The sequence below is a fragment of the Oncorhynchus masou genome, chromosome 3 (genome assembly GCF_036934945.1).
Source record: "Oncorhynchus masou masou isolate Uvic2021 chromosome 3, UVic_Omas_1.1, whole genome shotgun sequence".
NCBI classification, from domain to species: domain Eukaryota; kingdom Metazoa; phylum Chordata; class Actinopteri; order Salmoniformes; family Salmonidae; genus Oncorhynchus; species Oncorhynchus masou.
The window spans coordinates 18,395,569-18,412,435 of NC_088214.1; the positions used below are offsets into that span (position 1 = coordinate 18,395,569).

Consider the following 16,867-nt stretch of genomic DNA (forward strand, 5'->3'; position numbering starts at 1 on the left):
TTCTGTGGACGAAGGAGAGGACCAAAGCGCAGTGTGGTTAGTGTTCATCATGTTTAATAAAGACGGTAAATGTGAACACTACAAAATACAAAACAACAAATGTGAAAAACCGAAACAGTTCTGTCTGGTGCAGACACACGAAGACAGAAGACAACCACCCACAAAAACCCAACACAAAACAGGCTACTTAAATATGGTTCCCAATCAGAGACAATGACTAACACCTGCCTCTGATTAAGAACCATATCAGGCCAAACATAGAAATGGGAAAACTAGACACACAACATAGAATGCCCACTCAGCTCACGTCCTGACCAACACTAAAATAAAGAAAACAATGACTCCGGCCGCAAAACTTGAACCTATAGGGGAGGGTCTCGGTGGGCATCTGTCCGTGGTGGCGGCTCTGGAATAGGACGTGGACCCCACTCCACCATAGTCTTTGCCGCTTTAATGTCCTCCTAGGAACAGCGATCCTTGCCGCCGACCCTGACCTTGGAACCCTAATAAAGGCCCACAGGACTGAGGGACACCTCTGGACTTAACAAATTCCTCCGGATTGAGGGGCAGCTCTGGACTGAGGGGTAGCTCCGGACTGAGGGTTAGCTCCGGACTGAGGGGTAGCTCAGGACTGAGGGGTAGCTCAGGACTGAGAGGTAGCTCAGGACTGGAGCTCCTGGCTGGTAGCTCCTGGGACTGACGGGGCGGCTCCTGGCTGACTGACGGCTCTGGCGGCTCCAGGCTGGTTGACGGCTCTGGCGGCTCCTGGCTGGTTGACGGCTCTGGCGGCTCCTGGCTGACTGACGGCTCTGGCGGCTCCTGGCTGGCTGACGGCTCTTGCGGCTCTGGCGGCTACAGCAACAAGCTGTAGCCTATATTTTTGCACACATGCTGCCCAAACTGTGGCCTTCCCGACTGCAGGTATACCGGTAAAATAACTCCAGTCGACGCTTGGCATTACGCATGGTGATCTTAGGCTTGTGTTTTTTATTTTTATTTATTTTTTTATTTCACCTTTATTTAAGCAGGTAGGCTAGTTGAGAACAAGTTCTCATTTGCAACTGCGACCTGGCCAAGATAAAGCATAGCAGTGTGAACAGACAACACAGAGTTACACATGGAGTAAACAATTAACAAGTCAATAACACAGTAGAAAAAAAGGGGAGTCTATATACATTGTGTGCAAAAGGCATGAGGAGGTAGGTGAATAACTACAATTTTGCAGATTAACACTGGGGTGATAAATGATCAGATGGTCATGTACAGGTAGAGATATTGGTGTGCAAAAGAGCAGAAAAGTAAATAAATAAAAACAGTATGGGGATGAGGTAGGTGAAAATGGGTGGGCTATTTACCAATTGACTATGTACAGCTGCATCGATCGGTTAGCTGCTCAGATAGCAGATGTTTGAAGTTGGTGAGGGAGATAAAAGTATCCAACTTCAGGGATTTTTGCAATTCGTTCCAGTCAAAGGCAGCAGAGTATTGGAACGAAAGGCGGCCGAATGAGGTGTTGGCTTTAGGGATGATCAGTGAGATACACCTGCTGGAGCGCGTGCTACAGATGGGTGTTGCCATCGTGACCAGTGAGCTGAGATAAGGCAGAGCTTTACCTAGCATGGATTTGTAGATGACCTGGAGCCAGTGGGTCTGGCGACGAATATGTAGCGAGGGCCAGCCGACTAGAGCATACAAGTCGCAGTGGTGGGTGGTATACGGTGCTTTAGTGACAAAACGGATGGCACTGTGATAAACTGCATCCAGTTTGCTGAGTAGAGTGTTGGAAGCAATTATGTAGATGACATCGCCGAAGTCGAGGATTGGTAGGATAGTCAGTTTTACTAGGGTAAGTTTGGCGGCGTGAGTGAAGGAGGCTTTGTTGCGGAATAGAAAGCCAACTCTTGATTTGATTTTCGATTTGAGATGTTTGATATGAGTCTGGAAGGAGAGTTTACAGTCTAGCCAGACACCTAGGTACTTATAGATGTCCACATATTCAAGGTCGGAACCATCCAGGGTGGTGATGCTAGTCGGGCATGCGGGTGTAGGCAGCGATCGGTTGAAAAGCATGCATTTGGTTTTACTAGCATTTAAGAGCAGTTGGAGGCCACGGAAGGAGTGTTGTATGGCATTGAAGCTCAATTGGAGGTTAGATAGCACAGTGTCCAAGGACGGGCCGGAAGTATATAGAATGGTGTCGTCTGCGTAGAGGTGGATCATGGAAGAAGAATGACCAGGCATCCTCAACTGACGGGATGAGGTCAATGTCCTTCCAGGATACCCGGGCCAGGTCGATTAGAAAGGCCTGCACACAGAAGTGTTTTAGGGAGCGTTTGACAGTGATGAGGGGTGGTCGACTGCGGCTCCGTAGCGGATACAGGCAATGAGGCAGTGATCGCTGAGATCCTGGTTGAAGACAGCGGAGGTGTATTTGGAGGGCCAGTTGGTCAGGATGACGTCTATGAGGGTGCCCTTGTTTACAGAGTTAGGGTTGAACCTGGTGGGTTCCTTGATGATTTGTGTGAGATTGAGGGCATCTAGCTTAGATTGTAGGACTGCCGGGGTGTTAAGCATATCCCAGTTTAGGTCACCTAACAGGACAAACTCTGAAGCTAGGTGGGGGGCGATCAAATCACAAATGGTGTCCAGGGCACAGCTGGGAGCTGAGGGGTGTCGGTAGCAGGCGGCAACAGTGAGAGACTTATTTCTGGAGAGAGTAATTTTCAAAATTAGTAGTTTGAACTGTTTGGGTATGGACCTGGAAAGTATGACATTACTTTGCAGGCTATCTCTGCAGTAGACTGCAACTCCTCCCCCTTTGGCAGTTCTATCTTGACGGAAGATGTTATAGTTGGGTATGGAAATCTCTGAATTTTTGGTGGCCTTCCTGAGCAAGGATTCAGACACGGCAAGGACATCAGGGTTAGCAGAGTGTGCTAAAGCAGTGAGTAAAACAAACTTAGGGAGGAGGCTTCTGATGTTGACATGCATGAAACCAAGGCTTTTTCGATAACAGAAGTCAACAAATGAGGGTGCCTGGGGACATGCAGGGCCTGGGTTTACCTCCACATCACCCGCGGCACAGAGAAGGAGTAGTATGAGGGTGCGGCTAAAGGCTATCAAAACTGGTCGCCTAGAGCACTGGGGACAGAAAATAAGAGGAGCAGGTTTCTGGGCATGGTAGAATATATTCAGGGCATAATGAGCAGACAGGGGTATGGTGGGGTGCGGGTACAGCGGAGGTAAGCCCAGGCACTGGGTGATGATGAGAGAGGTTATATCTCTGGACATGCTGGTTGTAATGGTTGAGGTCACCGCGTGTGTTGGAGGTGGGACAAAGGAGGTATCAGGGGAATGAAGAGTGGAACTAGGGGCTCCATTGTGAACTAAAACAATGATAACTAACCTGAACAACAGTATACAAGGCATATTGACATTTGAGAGAGACATACAGCGAGGCATACAGTAATCACAGGTGTTGAATTGGGAAAGCTAGCTAAAACAGTAGGTGAGACAACAACAGCTAATCAGCTAGCACAACAGCAGCAGGTAAAATGGCGTTGACTAGGCAACGGGGCTGACAGATAAAACATAAACAAGCAGAATGGAGTACCGTGATTAATGGATTAATGGACAGTCCAGCGTGCATCAGCTGGACTGTCCATCAAGCTGGACTGGCGAGTGTTATCCAGGTTAAAAAAAACTAACAATGACTAAATAGCTAGTTAGCTAGTTAGCTGGTTAGCTTCTGGAGGTTCTTGAGTGTGTTCCAAAAATTAAAAATAATAGGGATTCTGTATCACATTGGGTGAGGCAGGTTACCGGAAGGTATAAACAAATAAAAAAATCGAAAGGAGATAGAAAGTAAATATGGGTCCAGTGAGTGTTTGGGACGCGGCGATTCAGACGGTTAGCAGGCCTGTGCTAACAAGCTAACAGTTAGTAGGCCGGGGCTAAACAAGGTAGCAGTTAGTGGACCGGGGCTAAACAAGCTAGCAGTTAGCAGGCCAAATTAGCAGGCAGGGTGATAGCAAGGGCTAGAGAGTTAGCCTTTGGGGGACGTCGCGATGGGGTGAGTCTGTTTATTCCTCTTCATGCGGTGACATCGATAGACCGGTCGTGGGTCCGGGTATTGTAGCCCAGGAGTATGCTACGGTGGTAGCACAGGGGCTCTGGCCGGGCTGGCTTCAAGCTAAGTGGGTGGAAACGCTAGCCAGGAGTAAACATCCGGGGTTGCGGTTTAGCTAGATAGCTAGTTGTGAAGATCCAGCTGAAAAATGTTCCGTTTGCGGTGGGAATCCGGGGATAAAAAATAAATAGGTCCGTTATGCTCTGGTTAGAGTCGCGTTGTTCGAACTGGCTAGAGCTTTCCGAGCTAAAGGTTAGCTGATGACCGGTTAGCTGAAGACCGCTAGCATAGCTGGTAGTTAGCTGGCTAGCTTCAGTTGAGGGGTTCCGGTTCCGAAGTAAATATAAATACTTTAGGAAAAATAGCTACATTGGGTGAGGCGGGTTGCAGGAGAGTATTTGGAAGCTGAGGTTTAACAAAATGTTTTAAAAGATATGCGAAGAAAAATAGAAGAAAAATATGTAAAACGAAGAAAAAAAACGATATAAACAATATATACACGGGACACGACACGACAGGACGTCTTACTGCTACGCCATCTTGGAAGTGTGTGCAGATACTCGGCCATGGAAACCCAACTCACAAAGCTTCTAGAGGCAGTTTGGAACTTGGTAGTGAGTGTTGCAACTGAGGACAGACGATTTTTACGCGCTTCAGCACTCGGCAGTCCCGTTCTGTGAGCTTGTGTGGCCTACCACTTCGTGCCTGAGCCGTTTTTGCTCATAGACATTTCCACTTCATAATAACAGCACATAAAGTTGACTGGGGAAGTTCTAGTGAACTGACGAGCTGACGAACGAACTGTTTGTCTATGGAGATTGTATGGGTGTGTTCTTGATTTTATACACCTGTCAGCAACAAATGTGGCTGAAATCCACTCATTGTAAGAGGTGTCCACATACTTTTGGCCATTTAGTGTACAGGCATAACCATACATAACATTATCCTGAAATAGATGTTCTTCAATTGGTAGTATTCATTTTTTTGTCTTCTTCTAATGCGCCTTAAGCAGGTTGATGTTTATTGTGATGAGTCTTGTCCTTAAGGCAGAATTGAGCGATTTCCGCTATATTGTAAAACTTTCTGAAAACTAAAGTATGTTTTTTGGTCTTAATTTAAGGTTAGGCATTAGGGTAAGCAGTGTGGTTAGGGTTAGGTTAAAAATAAGATTTTGTGACTGTGCCAGCTAGTGACCACTCTGCAGAGCTGCTTCAACAAGATTCATGATGAAAAGCGTAACCTGTGCCTAATAAGGAAAGTAATCAGATTAGGTCTACATTACTGACTTTGGGTGATCCAAAAGTTACGTTACTGATTACATTTTTGGACAGGTAACTAGTAATGAAAATGGTTTACATTTAGAAAGTAACCTACCAACCCCTGACTACAACAACAAAGAAGTTACTGCAAACAACGAACACAATTGTTTCATCTTGTACATAATTGCACACACAATAGAAGAGCACAATATGTACTTTTAAAAGTTTTTACCATGGTGCTCAAAGCTCTTCATTTCGGCAACAAAAGCAATAACAATGGTGCTGTTCCCCCTACTGCGGATTCCTTCATTAAAAGTATACTTCAGGATTGTATCTACTTCCCCAGAGTCAGATGAACTTGTTGATACCATTTTTATGTGTCTGTGTCCAGTATGAAGGAAGTTAAAAGTTGTTTTGTGAGCCAATGCTGACTAGTGTTAGCGCAATGACCCGAAGTCCATGTTAGTTAGCAACTTCCTTCAAACTGCACGCAGAGACAAAAATGGTCTCCACAAGTTCATCTGACTCTGGGGAGCTAGATTAGGGGCCTCATCGCCAAAATCCTGAAGTATCCCTTTAATAAGTGTTGATGGTGTATCGGAGGCTGCCTACTCACACAGAACCTACTCCAGTGTTCCTCCACAGGCGTTCACAAAAGATGACAATCAGCAAGTATCTTAATATTGTGTGATGGAGGCCTATGTGGATTGATTCCACGAATAACTAAGAATCAAGTGACTGGTAAATGAGGCCAAGTGTTGATTCTTGATTAACGCTGCTCTCTGGTGGTACACTTGAAACACAGCAACATGTGTACCATCATTCACCATCATTACTGTGTGGTATAGCCAGTAGGGAAATGAAAGGCCAAATGATAGGCTAGTGATACAACCATGCCAGAGAAATGTATGCTCCAGTTTTTTTTTCAAGGTCTCTGAACTATGGGGGGGAGGAGCCTTCTGCTCCCTTGCCCCTCGCCTATGAAATGCTCTGACCATCTGAGAGATGCGCCATCATGTGGAACTTTTAAAACAGGCCTTAAAACCCACTTCTAGAGACTATTTTTCATAGTGCTAGTCCTAATCTAAAATGTATTTAACACCTAGCCCACTATTGCTATTTTACCTGGCTCTATTCTAAATGTACAGTTGAAGTCGGAAGTTTACATACACTTAGGTTGGAGTCATTAAAACTCGTTTTTCAACCACTCCACAAATTTCTTGTTAACAAACTATAGTATTGGCAAGCTGGTTAGGACATCTAATTTGTGCATGACACAAGTCATTTTTCCAATAATTGTTTACAGACAGATTATTTCATTTATAATTCACTGTATCACAATTCCAGTGGGTCAGAAGTTGATATACACTAAGTTGACTGTGCCTTTAAACAGCTTGGAAAAGTCCAGATAAGGATGTCATGGCTTTTTATTTGTATTTTATTTCACCTTTATTTAACCAAGTAGTATAGTTGAGAACAAGTTCTCATTTACAACTGTGACCTGGCCAAGATAAAGCAAAGCAGTGCGTCACAAACAACAAAACAGAGTTACACATGGAATAAACAAACATACAGTCAATAATACAATAAAAAAAAATATATATAAAGTGTGTGCAAATGAGGTAGGATAAAGGAGGTAAGGCAAGAAATAGGCCATAGTGGCGAAATAATTACAATATAGCAATTAAACACTGGAGTGATAGATGTGCAGAAGATGAGTGTGCAAGTAGAGATACTGTGGTGCAAAGGAGCTAAATAGAATAAAAAATAACAGTATGGGGATGAGGTAGTTGGATGGGCTATTTACAGATGGGCTATGTACAGGTGCAGTGATCTGTGGGCTGCTCTGACAGCTGGTGCTTAAAGTTAGTGAGGGAAATATAAGTCTCCAGCTTCAGTGATTTTTGCAGTTTGTTCCAGTCATTGGCAGCAGAGAATTGGAAGGAAAGGTGGCCAAATGAGGAATTGGCTTTGGGGGTGATCAGTGAAATATACCTGATGGAGCGCATGCTACGGATGGGTGCTGCTATGGTGACCAGTGAGCTGAGATAAGGCGGGGCTTAACCTAGCAAAGACTTATAGATGACCTGGAGCCAGTGGGTTTGGCGACGAATATGAAGCGAGGGCCAGCCAACAACAGCATACAATCCTATGGAACATTTGTGGGCAGAACCGAAAAAGCGTGTGCGGGCAAGGAGTCCTACAAACCTGATTCAGTTACTCAGTCAGGAGGAATGTGCCAAAATTCACCCAACTTATTGTGGTATGCTTGTGGAAGGCTACCTGAAATGTTTGATCTAAGTTAAACAATTTAAAGACAATGCTATCAAATACTAATTGAGTGTATGTAAACTTCTGACCCAATGGGAATGTGATGAAAGAAATAGAAGCTGAAATAAATCATTATCTCTACTATGATTCCTAAATCCTGATTCCTGAGTCCTAAATCCTAACTGACCTAAAATGGGGAATTTTTACTCTGATTAAATGTCAGGAATTGGCTAAGGCATATGTAAACTTCTGACTTCAACTGTATGTTGTTTTTATTGTATATACAGTACTGGTCAAAAGTTTGGACACACCTACTCATTCAAGGGTTTTTCTTTATTTTTACTATTTTCTAAATTGTAGAACAATACTGAAATCATAAACTATGAAATAACACATAACGAATAAAGTAGTAACCAAAAAAGTGTTAAACAAATCAAAATATATTTTAAGTGCAAAGCTGTCATCAAGGTAAGGGTGGCTACTTTGTAGAATCTCAAATATATTTTCATTTGTTTAACACTTTTTAGTTACTACATGATTCCACGTGTGTTATATAATAGTTTTGATGTCTTCGCTATTATTCTACATTGTAGAAAATAGTACAAATAAAGAAAAACCCTTAAATGAGTAGGTGTGTCCAAACCTTTGACTGATGCTGTATATATATATATATATTTTCCTAAGTAGAGCTTTGAGTTTAATCAAAATCAAATGTTATTTGTCACATGCTCTGAATACAACCTACAACTTACAGTGAAATGCTTACTTACAAGCCCTTAACAAACAATGCTTTAAGAGGTTTCAAGAAAAAATAAGTGTTAAGTAAAAAATAGAAAATAAAAGTAACAAATAACTAAACAGCAGCAGTAAAATAACAATAGCGAGGCTTTATACAGGGGGGTACAAGTACAGAGTCAATGTGCAGGGGGCACTGGTTGGTTGAGGTAATTGAGGTAATATGTGCATGTAAGTAGAGTTAAAGTGACTGCATAGATAATTAACAGAGAGTAGAAGCATCGTAGAAGAGGGGTCTGGGTAGTCCTTTGCTTAGCTGTTCGGGAGTCTTATGGCTTGGGGGTAGAAGCTGTTAAGAAGCCTCTTGGACCTAGACTTGGCACTCTGGTATCGCTTGCCGTGCGGTAGCAGAGAGAACAGTCTATGACTAGGGTGACTGGAGTCTTTAACAATTTTTAGGCCCTTCCTCTAACATCGCCTGGTATAGAGGTCCCAGATGGCAGGAAGCTTGGCCCCAGTGAAGTACTGGGCCGTATGCACTACCCTCTGTAGTGACCTTGCGGTTGGAGGCCGAGCAGTTGCTATACCAGGCAGTGATGCAACAAGTCAGGATGCTCTCGATGGTGCAACTGTAGAACCTTTTGAGGATCTGAGGACCCATACCAAATCTTTTCATTCTCCTGAGGGGGAATAGGCTTTGCCGTACTCTCTTCACGACTGTCTTAGTGTGTTTGGACCATGATAGTTTGTTGGTGATGTGGACACTACAGCCCAGTCGATGAGAATGGTCCACAATCATCTCCTTTGTCTTGATCACGTTGAGGGAGAGATTGTTTTCCTAGCACCACAGGGCCAGGGCTCTGACCTCCTCCCTACAGGCTGTCTCATTGTTGTCGGTGATCAGGCCTACCACTGTTTTGTCATCTGCAAACTTGATAATGGTATTGATAACTCTGTAATGAAAAGCACTATACAAATTAAATGTATTATTATTTATTATTATTTTGAATGGGACACCTGGTCATCATGTAGAAGGGTTGTTTAGATGTTTGGAATGTTAACCTGTTGTTATAGTGTGCCATATCTGCCCTCACCAGGGTAGGCCTTAATGACCAAACACATTTAGCCACTGATTATAATGCTGTTTAATAAACATGTCAAATATAAGATATAGCTATTGTTATAATGAATGGAGGATAGAGAATGGCTTTTATCTAACACAGATGTTGGCTTGGTGAGGTTATAATAGGCAGCGTGTGCCTATGGCCTATGGTAGCCTAGCTACACACCGACTGTAGGGCCAGACACCTGCTATGGAACAGAATGCTTTGCCATCAAACAAAATACATCTTTGTATCATGCATTTGTTAGAGCGTTGGACTAGTAACTGAAAGGTTGTGAGTTCAAACCCCGAGCTGACAAGGTACAAATCTGTCGTTCTGCCCCTGAACAGGCAGTTAACCCACTGTTCCTAGGCATTCGTTGAAAATAAGAATTTGTTCTTAACTGACTTGCCTGGTTAAATAAAGGAAAAATAAAAATAAAAATTCACACACGATAGAAGAGGCCTTGATGGAAAGGGGGGATGAGTTGAGCATGAATGTGTCAGTGTCCCTCAAATTCAAATATTCGACATGTTATTTTTGCTCTCACTGTAGGGGACTGAAGGAACGCATCCAATCCTGCTCAGTGAGTGATGCGCAGCCGTGAGTCATGACCGCAAACATGGCACGATGGCACAGGGGCGTGTTTGTTATACCTAACCTGTATGCGCCCTGCCTATAGGCCTGCCGCGTCTACAGCTCCCCTGTTGTCATTGGGCACTTCATATGTCAATCTGAACACCAAACGCAGCGCCTCCTCGCAATTATCGCGGTTGCATAAAAATACATGATTAATCTGTTATAGAGGCGAATTTGGGTTCGTTCGGAATGAGGCTTTGACTCCATCCGAGCAAAACTACCCGAATAAAACATTATTATAGCACAGGACATCAACATTTAACATTTAACCGATGCTCATTTACAGCAGGTGGCGTTGCTTGTATAACCTATAATCGCGTTTCGATCCGGAACTTGGATTGGATCTGCCTGTTGTTCAGATTCAGCACTGGACAGCGACCGATTTTGTCGCTCGGACATTCAAAACGACAAGGAATACTCGAGAAAGGGTAGGTCTAAATGAGAAATGGCTATAGAAAAATAATAGAATGAATTATGTCGATGTATTTATTATAAACGTTTGCCTGTAAGCAAAACATAATATTCGTTGCAACGTGTATCATTTGGTGTAGGTTATTTTTCATCTTGATGCATGTAATCTATGGAATTATGTCTACAAATTTGCACGGCTTTATAGATGACTTTTAGACACAGATTTTAACAGGACCTCATTCCCCAAATGCCCTTGAAAATAATGGTGTGTGTGGTGTTGCAGGCAAACAACTGCGCAATCCTACTCTGACTGCCTCGCTTTCCCTGTCTCTCCTCAGTCGAATCGACCCTTGCTTGGCTCGGGGCAATGCGCGGCTAGATGACTTCACTACATCAACAAGCACGGTAGCCCTGGACTAAATATATCACCACACCCCCCTGCCTTCTCTCTTCCTTCTCTCTCATCTTGAGCGCCTCCCGCCCGCTAGCACCATGGGTAACCGAGGAATGGAGGATTTGATTCCGCTGGTCAATAAACTCCAGGACGCTTTCAGCGGCATCGGTCAGAGCTGCAATCTTGACCTGCCACAAATCGCGGTAGTCGGCGGACAGAGCGCTGGCAAGAGCTCGGTGTTGGAGAACTTCGTTGGCAGGTAGGTTCAACGAGTAGCAGCCAAGCACAACACGTCAAATTCATTACTAATACTAGGGCTAGAAATAATCCAATCTCCTGTTAACCTTGGGGATGTCCTGTCACGGCCAATTTATCCTCAGTCGTGTCCATCCCCGTCACGTTTTGTTTTCCCAGAGGACGCACGCGCCGTGGCGTCCCTGTTCATCTCGTAGCCAGGAGCTCGAGCTCGTCTCCATCTTATTTTCAACGCACATTCCTATTGCATTGCAGGCTATATGACAGGGGAGCCGGTATTTGGGTTACCGCAACACCCTCGGGATTTCAGCCCCATCCAGCCTGTTTCATTCCTTGAACTATCAATTTCTTCAGTAGCTCTACCATTTAAACAGAGACAGCATTTGTTTTCAATCACTTTACACAAATCCATGTCTCTATTTGTAAACTGTACATATATAATGTCTATAGGCCTACAGTATTGGGTTGAAATATAACATGTCCACCCACCACCTGCATAAAGGTTGCTTTAGAACCCGAGATGTCTGCTGTGGTCTCCAGGTTCCGATAGGATTTCTAGTCATTACAGCATAAACTGTATAATACTGTATCAACACTGTATCAATACTGTATCAATACTGCCTATCTCACTGCTTTGACACAACTGACTATCCCTTTCTTATTTCTGTCAAACAAATGAGATTCATAGGCTGTTGTTGCTTCAGAGTGAATGAAGGACGTAAACCTCTGTAGACGAAAGCATCTTTAGGTGAAGAGTAATTATTTGTCCATCCTTTTGCCTCTTGGTCTATTTCAAGACATCGATTTACCAATGAATGGATTGAAACTGTAATGTGAGACTGAATTGAATGAAGGCTGAATCATCTGGTTGAGTATTATATTACCAATTATCATTTGTCCCAAGACAAATGCGGGTGACAGATAGCCTAGTGGTAAGAGAGTTGGGCCAGTAACCAAAAGGTCTCAAGTTTGAATCCTAAATAGACAAGGTGGTGAAATATCTGTCAATGTGTCATTGAGCAAGGCACTTAAGCCAGATTGCTTCAGGGTCGCCGTTGATAATGGCAGACCCTGGCCGTAACCCCACTCTCTGAGGGTGTCTCAGGGGGAGTTGGGATATGCAAATACACATTTCCATTTCACACATGGGTATAATACATGCTTTTACATGTGTGAAATAGGACAAATACAAGTGCCTACATTATTATAAGACGAATCCTCTGTGTCCTCTGTACTGTAGTTGATTAAAGGTATTTCGGATGTGGGTGTCTCAGAGAGTGAATGATTATGTCTGTAAAATAATTAATGAAATGACTGTTGTAAGGACTGTTGGATATACAGTACATATACCTGTCACCACTCTTCTCTCATCTCATTACATTGATATGATCAAGTCACTTCTGCTGTCAATCGTGAAGAAGAGTTTCCATCGATTTTGTTCACTGTGGGATGAATTGGTACTGTACATTATGACACAGTGTGGCCCATGAATGTGGTTTGTACATAAACAGATGCCACTGGATAGAGACAGAGGATGTTATAGAGTAGTCTGACAAGTCAGACAACTGTTTCTGAAAATGACCTATGTCTACAAATATTTACAGACAAACGTGAATGGTAAAGACTGGTAATTGACGCTATGTATAGAAGATGTTTCTGCTATCGCCACGGTTGTATTCATTAGTGCACACCATAGCAAAACGGGTTTCTTATTGGACAAGATTCCGGGGTCCCTCCCTGTTTGTCCGTTTTCTTCCATTTGGTGCCTAGAAAATATGAACCAGGTCCAGATAGATGAGGTGCATGGTTGTTGTCAGCAGCAGCATCAGTCAAAGCTCAGCCGGCCACCCCTGAGACCTGGGATCCAGCTGAGTAATGATCCTGCTGTCCAGGATTGGCTCCCCCACACCGCTGCTGAATGGACACCAGGGTTCTGACTCATCTTTTCTGCTAGCCCATAGATAGAGGGCAATCTCATGATCAATATTCATCTAGCCTAGCCGTTGTTTCAATTGCGTCAGGATTGTAGCGTTCAACTGTGTGATGAGAAATGACAAGTGTCCTAAACATACATGTAGACAAGTGACTTGCAAACACATGAGCCAACCCTCACGCACACACACTCAATCTCTCTCTCACCTGGTAGCAGACTGGTATGTACTGAAGTCATCATTTTCAGTTTATTTACAGCACAGTATGTGGTGAATTTTCAAAACTCGTAGTACAAAACTACAAACTGGTCACACTTGTTGCGTCTTACATTTAAAACCTTTCATTGTGCATTTATTTTGTTTGTAGACATATTTCACCACACAACCATTGATCCAAAATATAACTTTACTGTGAAATATAATGAACAACCAGTTCATCTAATAGCAAAAAATGTAAGATACATTTGTAAAAATTGCCTTTTGAATGTAGTATGCAACAGTACTGTGAATTACAGTACATTACTGTTTTCACATTAGGCAATACATTTACAGTTTCCATACAATGCACTGAACATCACATTTCCAAAATGTCTACCTAATGAGTGACCATTGAAGGCATCTTTCACAATGTTATAAAATCAAATCAAATCAAATCAAATGTTATTTGTTACATACACATGGTTAGATGTTAATGCGAGTGTAGCGACATGCATGTACTTCTAGTTCCGACAATGCAGTAATAACCAACAAGTAATCTAGCTAACAATTCCAAAACTACTACCTTATACACACAAGTGTGAAGGGATACAGAATATGTACATAAAGATATATGAATGAGTGATGGTACAGAGTGGCATAGGCAAGATGCAGTAGATGGTATCGAGTACAGTATATACATATGAGATGAGTATGTAAACAAAGTTGCATAGTTTAAAGTGGCTAGTGATACATGTATTACATAAAGATGCAGTAGATGATACAGTATAGTATATACATATACATATGAGATAAATAATGTAGGGTATGTAAACATTATATTAAGTAGCATTGTTTAAAGTGGCTAGTGATATATTTTACATCAATTCCCATCAATTCCCATTATTAAAGTGGCTGGAGTTGAGTCAGTGTGTTGGCAGCAGCCACTCAATGTTAGTGGTGGCTGTTTAACAGTCTGATGGCCTTGAGATAGAAGCTGTTTTTCAGTCTCTCGGTCCCAGCTTTGATGCACCTGTACTGACCTCGCCTTCTGGGTGATTGCAGGGTGAACAGGTAGTGGCTTGGGTGGTTGTTGTCCTTGATGATCTTTATGGCCTTCCTGTGACATGCGTTGTGCAGACCTCACTACCCTCTGGAGAGCCTTACGGTTGTGGGCGGAGCAGTTGCCGTACCAGGCGGTGATACAGCCAGACAGGATGCTCTTGATTGTGCATCTGTAGAAGTTTGTGAGTGCTTTTGGTGACAAGACAAATTTCTTCAGCCTCCTGAGGTTGAAGAGGCGCTGCTGCGCCTTCTTCACAATGCTGTCTGTGTGGGTGGACCAATTCAATTTGTCTGTGATGTGTCCACCGAAGAACTTAAAACTTACTACCCTCTCCACTACTGTTCCATCGATGTGGATAGGGGGGTGTTCCCTCTGCTGTTTCCTGAAGTCCACAATCATCTCCTTAGTTTTGTTGACGTTGAGTGTGAGGTTATTTTCCTGACACCACACTCTGAGGGCCCTCACCTCCTCCCTGTAGGCCGCCTCGTCGTTGTTGGTAATCAAGCCTACCACTGTTGTGTCGTCCGCAACTTGATGATTGAGTTGGAGACGTGCGTGGCCACGCAGTCGTGGGTGAACAGGGAGTACAGGAGAGGGCTCAGAACGCACCCTTGTGGGGCCCCAGTGTTGAGGATCAGCGGGGTGGAGATGTTGTTACCTTCCCTCACCACCTGGGGGTGGCCCGTCAGGAAGTCCAGTACCTAGTTGCACAGGGCGGGGTCGAGACCCAGGGTCTCGAGCTTGATGACCAGCTTGGAGGGTACTATGGTGTTAAATGCCGAGCTGTAGTCGATGAACAGCATTCTCACATCGGTATTCCTCTTGTCCAGATGGGTTAGGGCAGTGTGCATTGTGGTTGAGATTGCATCGTCTGTGGACCTATTTGGGCGGTAAGCAAATTGGAGTGGGTCTAGGGTGTCAGGTAGGGTGGAGGTGATATGGTCCTTGACTATCGTTTAGCTCAGTTACCTTAGCTTTCTTGGGAACAGGAACAATGGGGGCCCTCTTGAAGCATGTGGGAACAGCAGACTGGGATAAGGATTGATTGAATATGTCCGTAAACACACCAGCCAGCTTGTCTGCGCATGCTCTGAGGGCGCGGCTGGGGATGCCGTCTGGGCCTGCAGCCTTGCGAGGGTTAACACGTTTAAATGTTTTACTCACCTCGGCTGCAGTGAAGGAGAGTCCGCATGTTTTGGTTGCGGGCCGTATCAGTGGCACTGTATTGTCCTCAAAGAGGGCAAAAAAGTTATTTAGTATGCCTGGGAGCAAGGCATCCTGGTCCGTGACTGGGCTGGTTTTCTTTTTGTAATCTGTGATTGACTGTAGACCCTGCCACATACCTCTTGTGTCTGAGCCGTTGAATTTTGATTCTACATTGTCTCTATACTGATGCTTAGCTTGTTTGATTGCCTTGCGGAGGGAATAGTTACACTGTTTGTATTCGGTCATGTTTCCGGTCACCTTGCCCTGATTAAAAGCAGTGGTTCGAGCTTTCAGTTTCACGCGAATGCTGCCATCAATCCACAGTTTCTGGTTTGGGAATGTTTTAATCGTTGCTATGGGAACGACATCTTCAACGCACGTTCTTATGAACTCACTCACCGAATCAGCGTTTACATCAATGTTGTTGTTTGATGCAATACGAAACATATCCCAGTCCACGTGATGGAAGCATTCTTGGAGCCTGGAATCAGATTGGTCGGACCAGCGTTGAACAGACCCCAGCATGGGACCTTCTTGTTTTAGCTTCTGTCTGTAGGCAGGGAGCAACAAAATGGAGTCGTGGTCAGCTTTTCCGAAAGGGGTGCGGGGGAGGGCCTTATATGCATTGTGGAAGTTAGAATAGCAATGATTCAAGGTTTTACCAGCCCTGGTTGCGCAATCTGATACAATTTAGGGAGTCTTGTTTTCAGATTAACCTTGTTAAAATCCCCAGCTACAATGAATGCAGCCTCAGGATGTGCGGATTCCAGTTTGCAAAGAGTCAAATAAAGTTTGTTCAGAGCCATTGATGTGTCTGCTTGGGGGGGAATATATACGGCTGGAAGGCAGAACACAGGATCCGCTCCGGGAAAGTCATATTCTTGGTCGTACTGATGGTGAGTTGACGCTGCTCTTATATTCAGTAGTTCTTCTCGACTGTATGTAATGAAAGCTAAGATGACCTGGGGTACCAATGTAAGAAATAACACGTAAAAAAAAAAAAAAAACTGCATAGTTTCCTAGGAACGCGAAGCGAGGCGGCCATCTCTGTTGGCGCTGGAAGTAAGGTACATCATGTTTAGCAGGCACTAGTTTGCATCAAGCCTATCTTGAGCATTTGGCCACAGGTTCTCATCAAAATTGCAGTAAATATCCTCATCGTTTATGTACCTGGAGAAAAAACAAGCCTGATATAGGTCTGGATTCATCCATGACCTGAAGGAGAGTGACATGGTCATGGCAATCTTCCCCCTGTATTCTATTTCACACAATT

At 43.8% G+C, this 16,867-nt stretch overlaps 1 protein-coding gene across 1 annotated transcript in view; it reads left to right on the plus strand.

The window, feature by feature from the left end:
• Positions 1-10,239: 10,239 nt before the first annotated feature.
• The window catches only part of LOC135512063 (dynamin-3-like), an 80,534-nt gene continuing 73,906 nt past the window's right edge, over positions 10,240-16,867 (plus strand). Inside the window, exons 1-2 of the mRNA XM_064933690.1 lie at positions 10,240-10,564; positions 10,886-11,200. Of these exons, the coding sequence (XP_064789762.1) occupies positions 11,040-11,200 (161 nt within the window). The 5' untranslated portion in view covers positions 10,240-10,564; positions 10,886-11,039. The remainder of the gene's footprint in view (positions 10,565-10,885; positions 11,201-16,867) is intronic.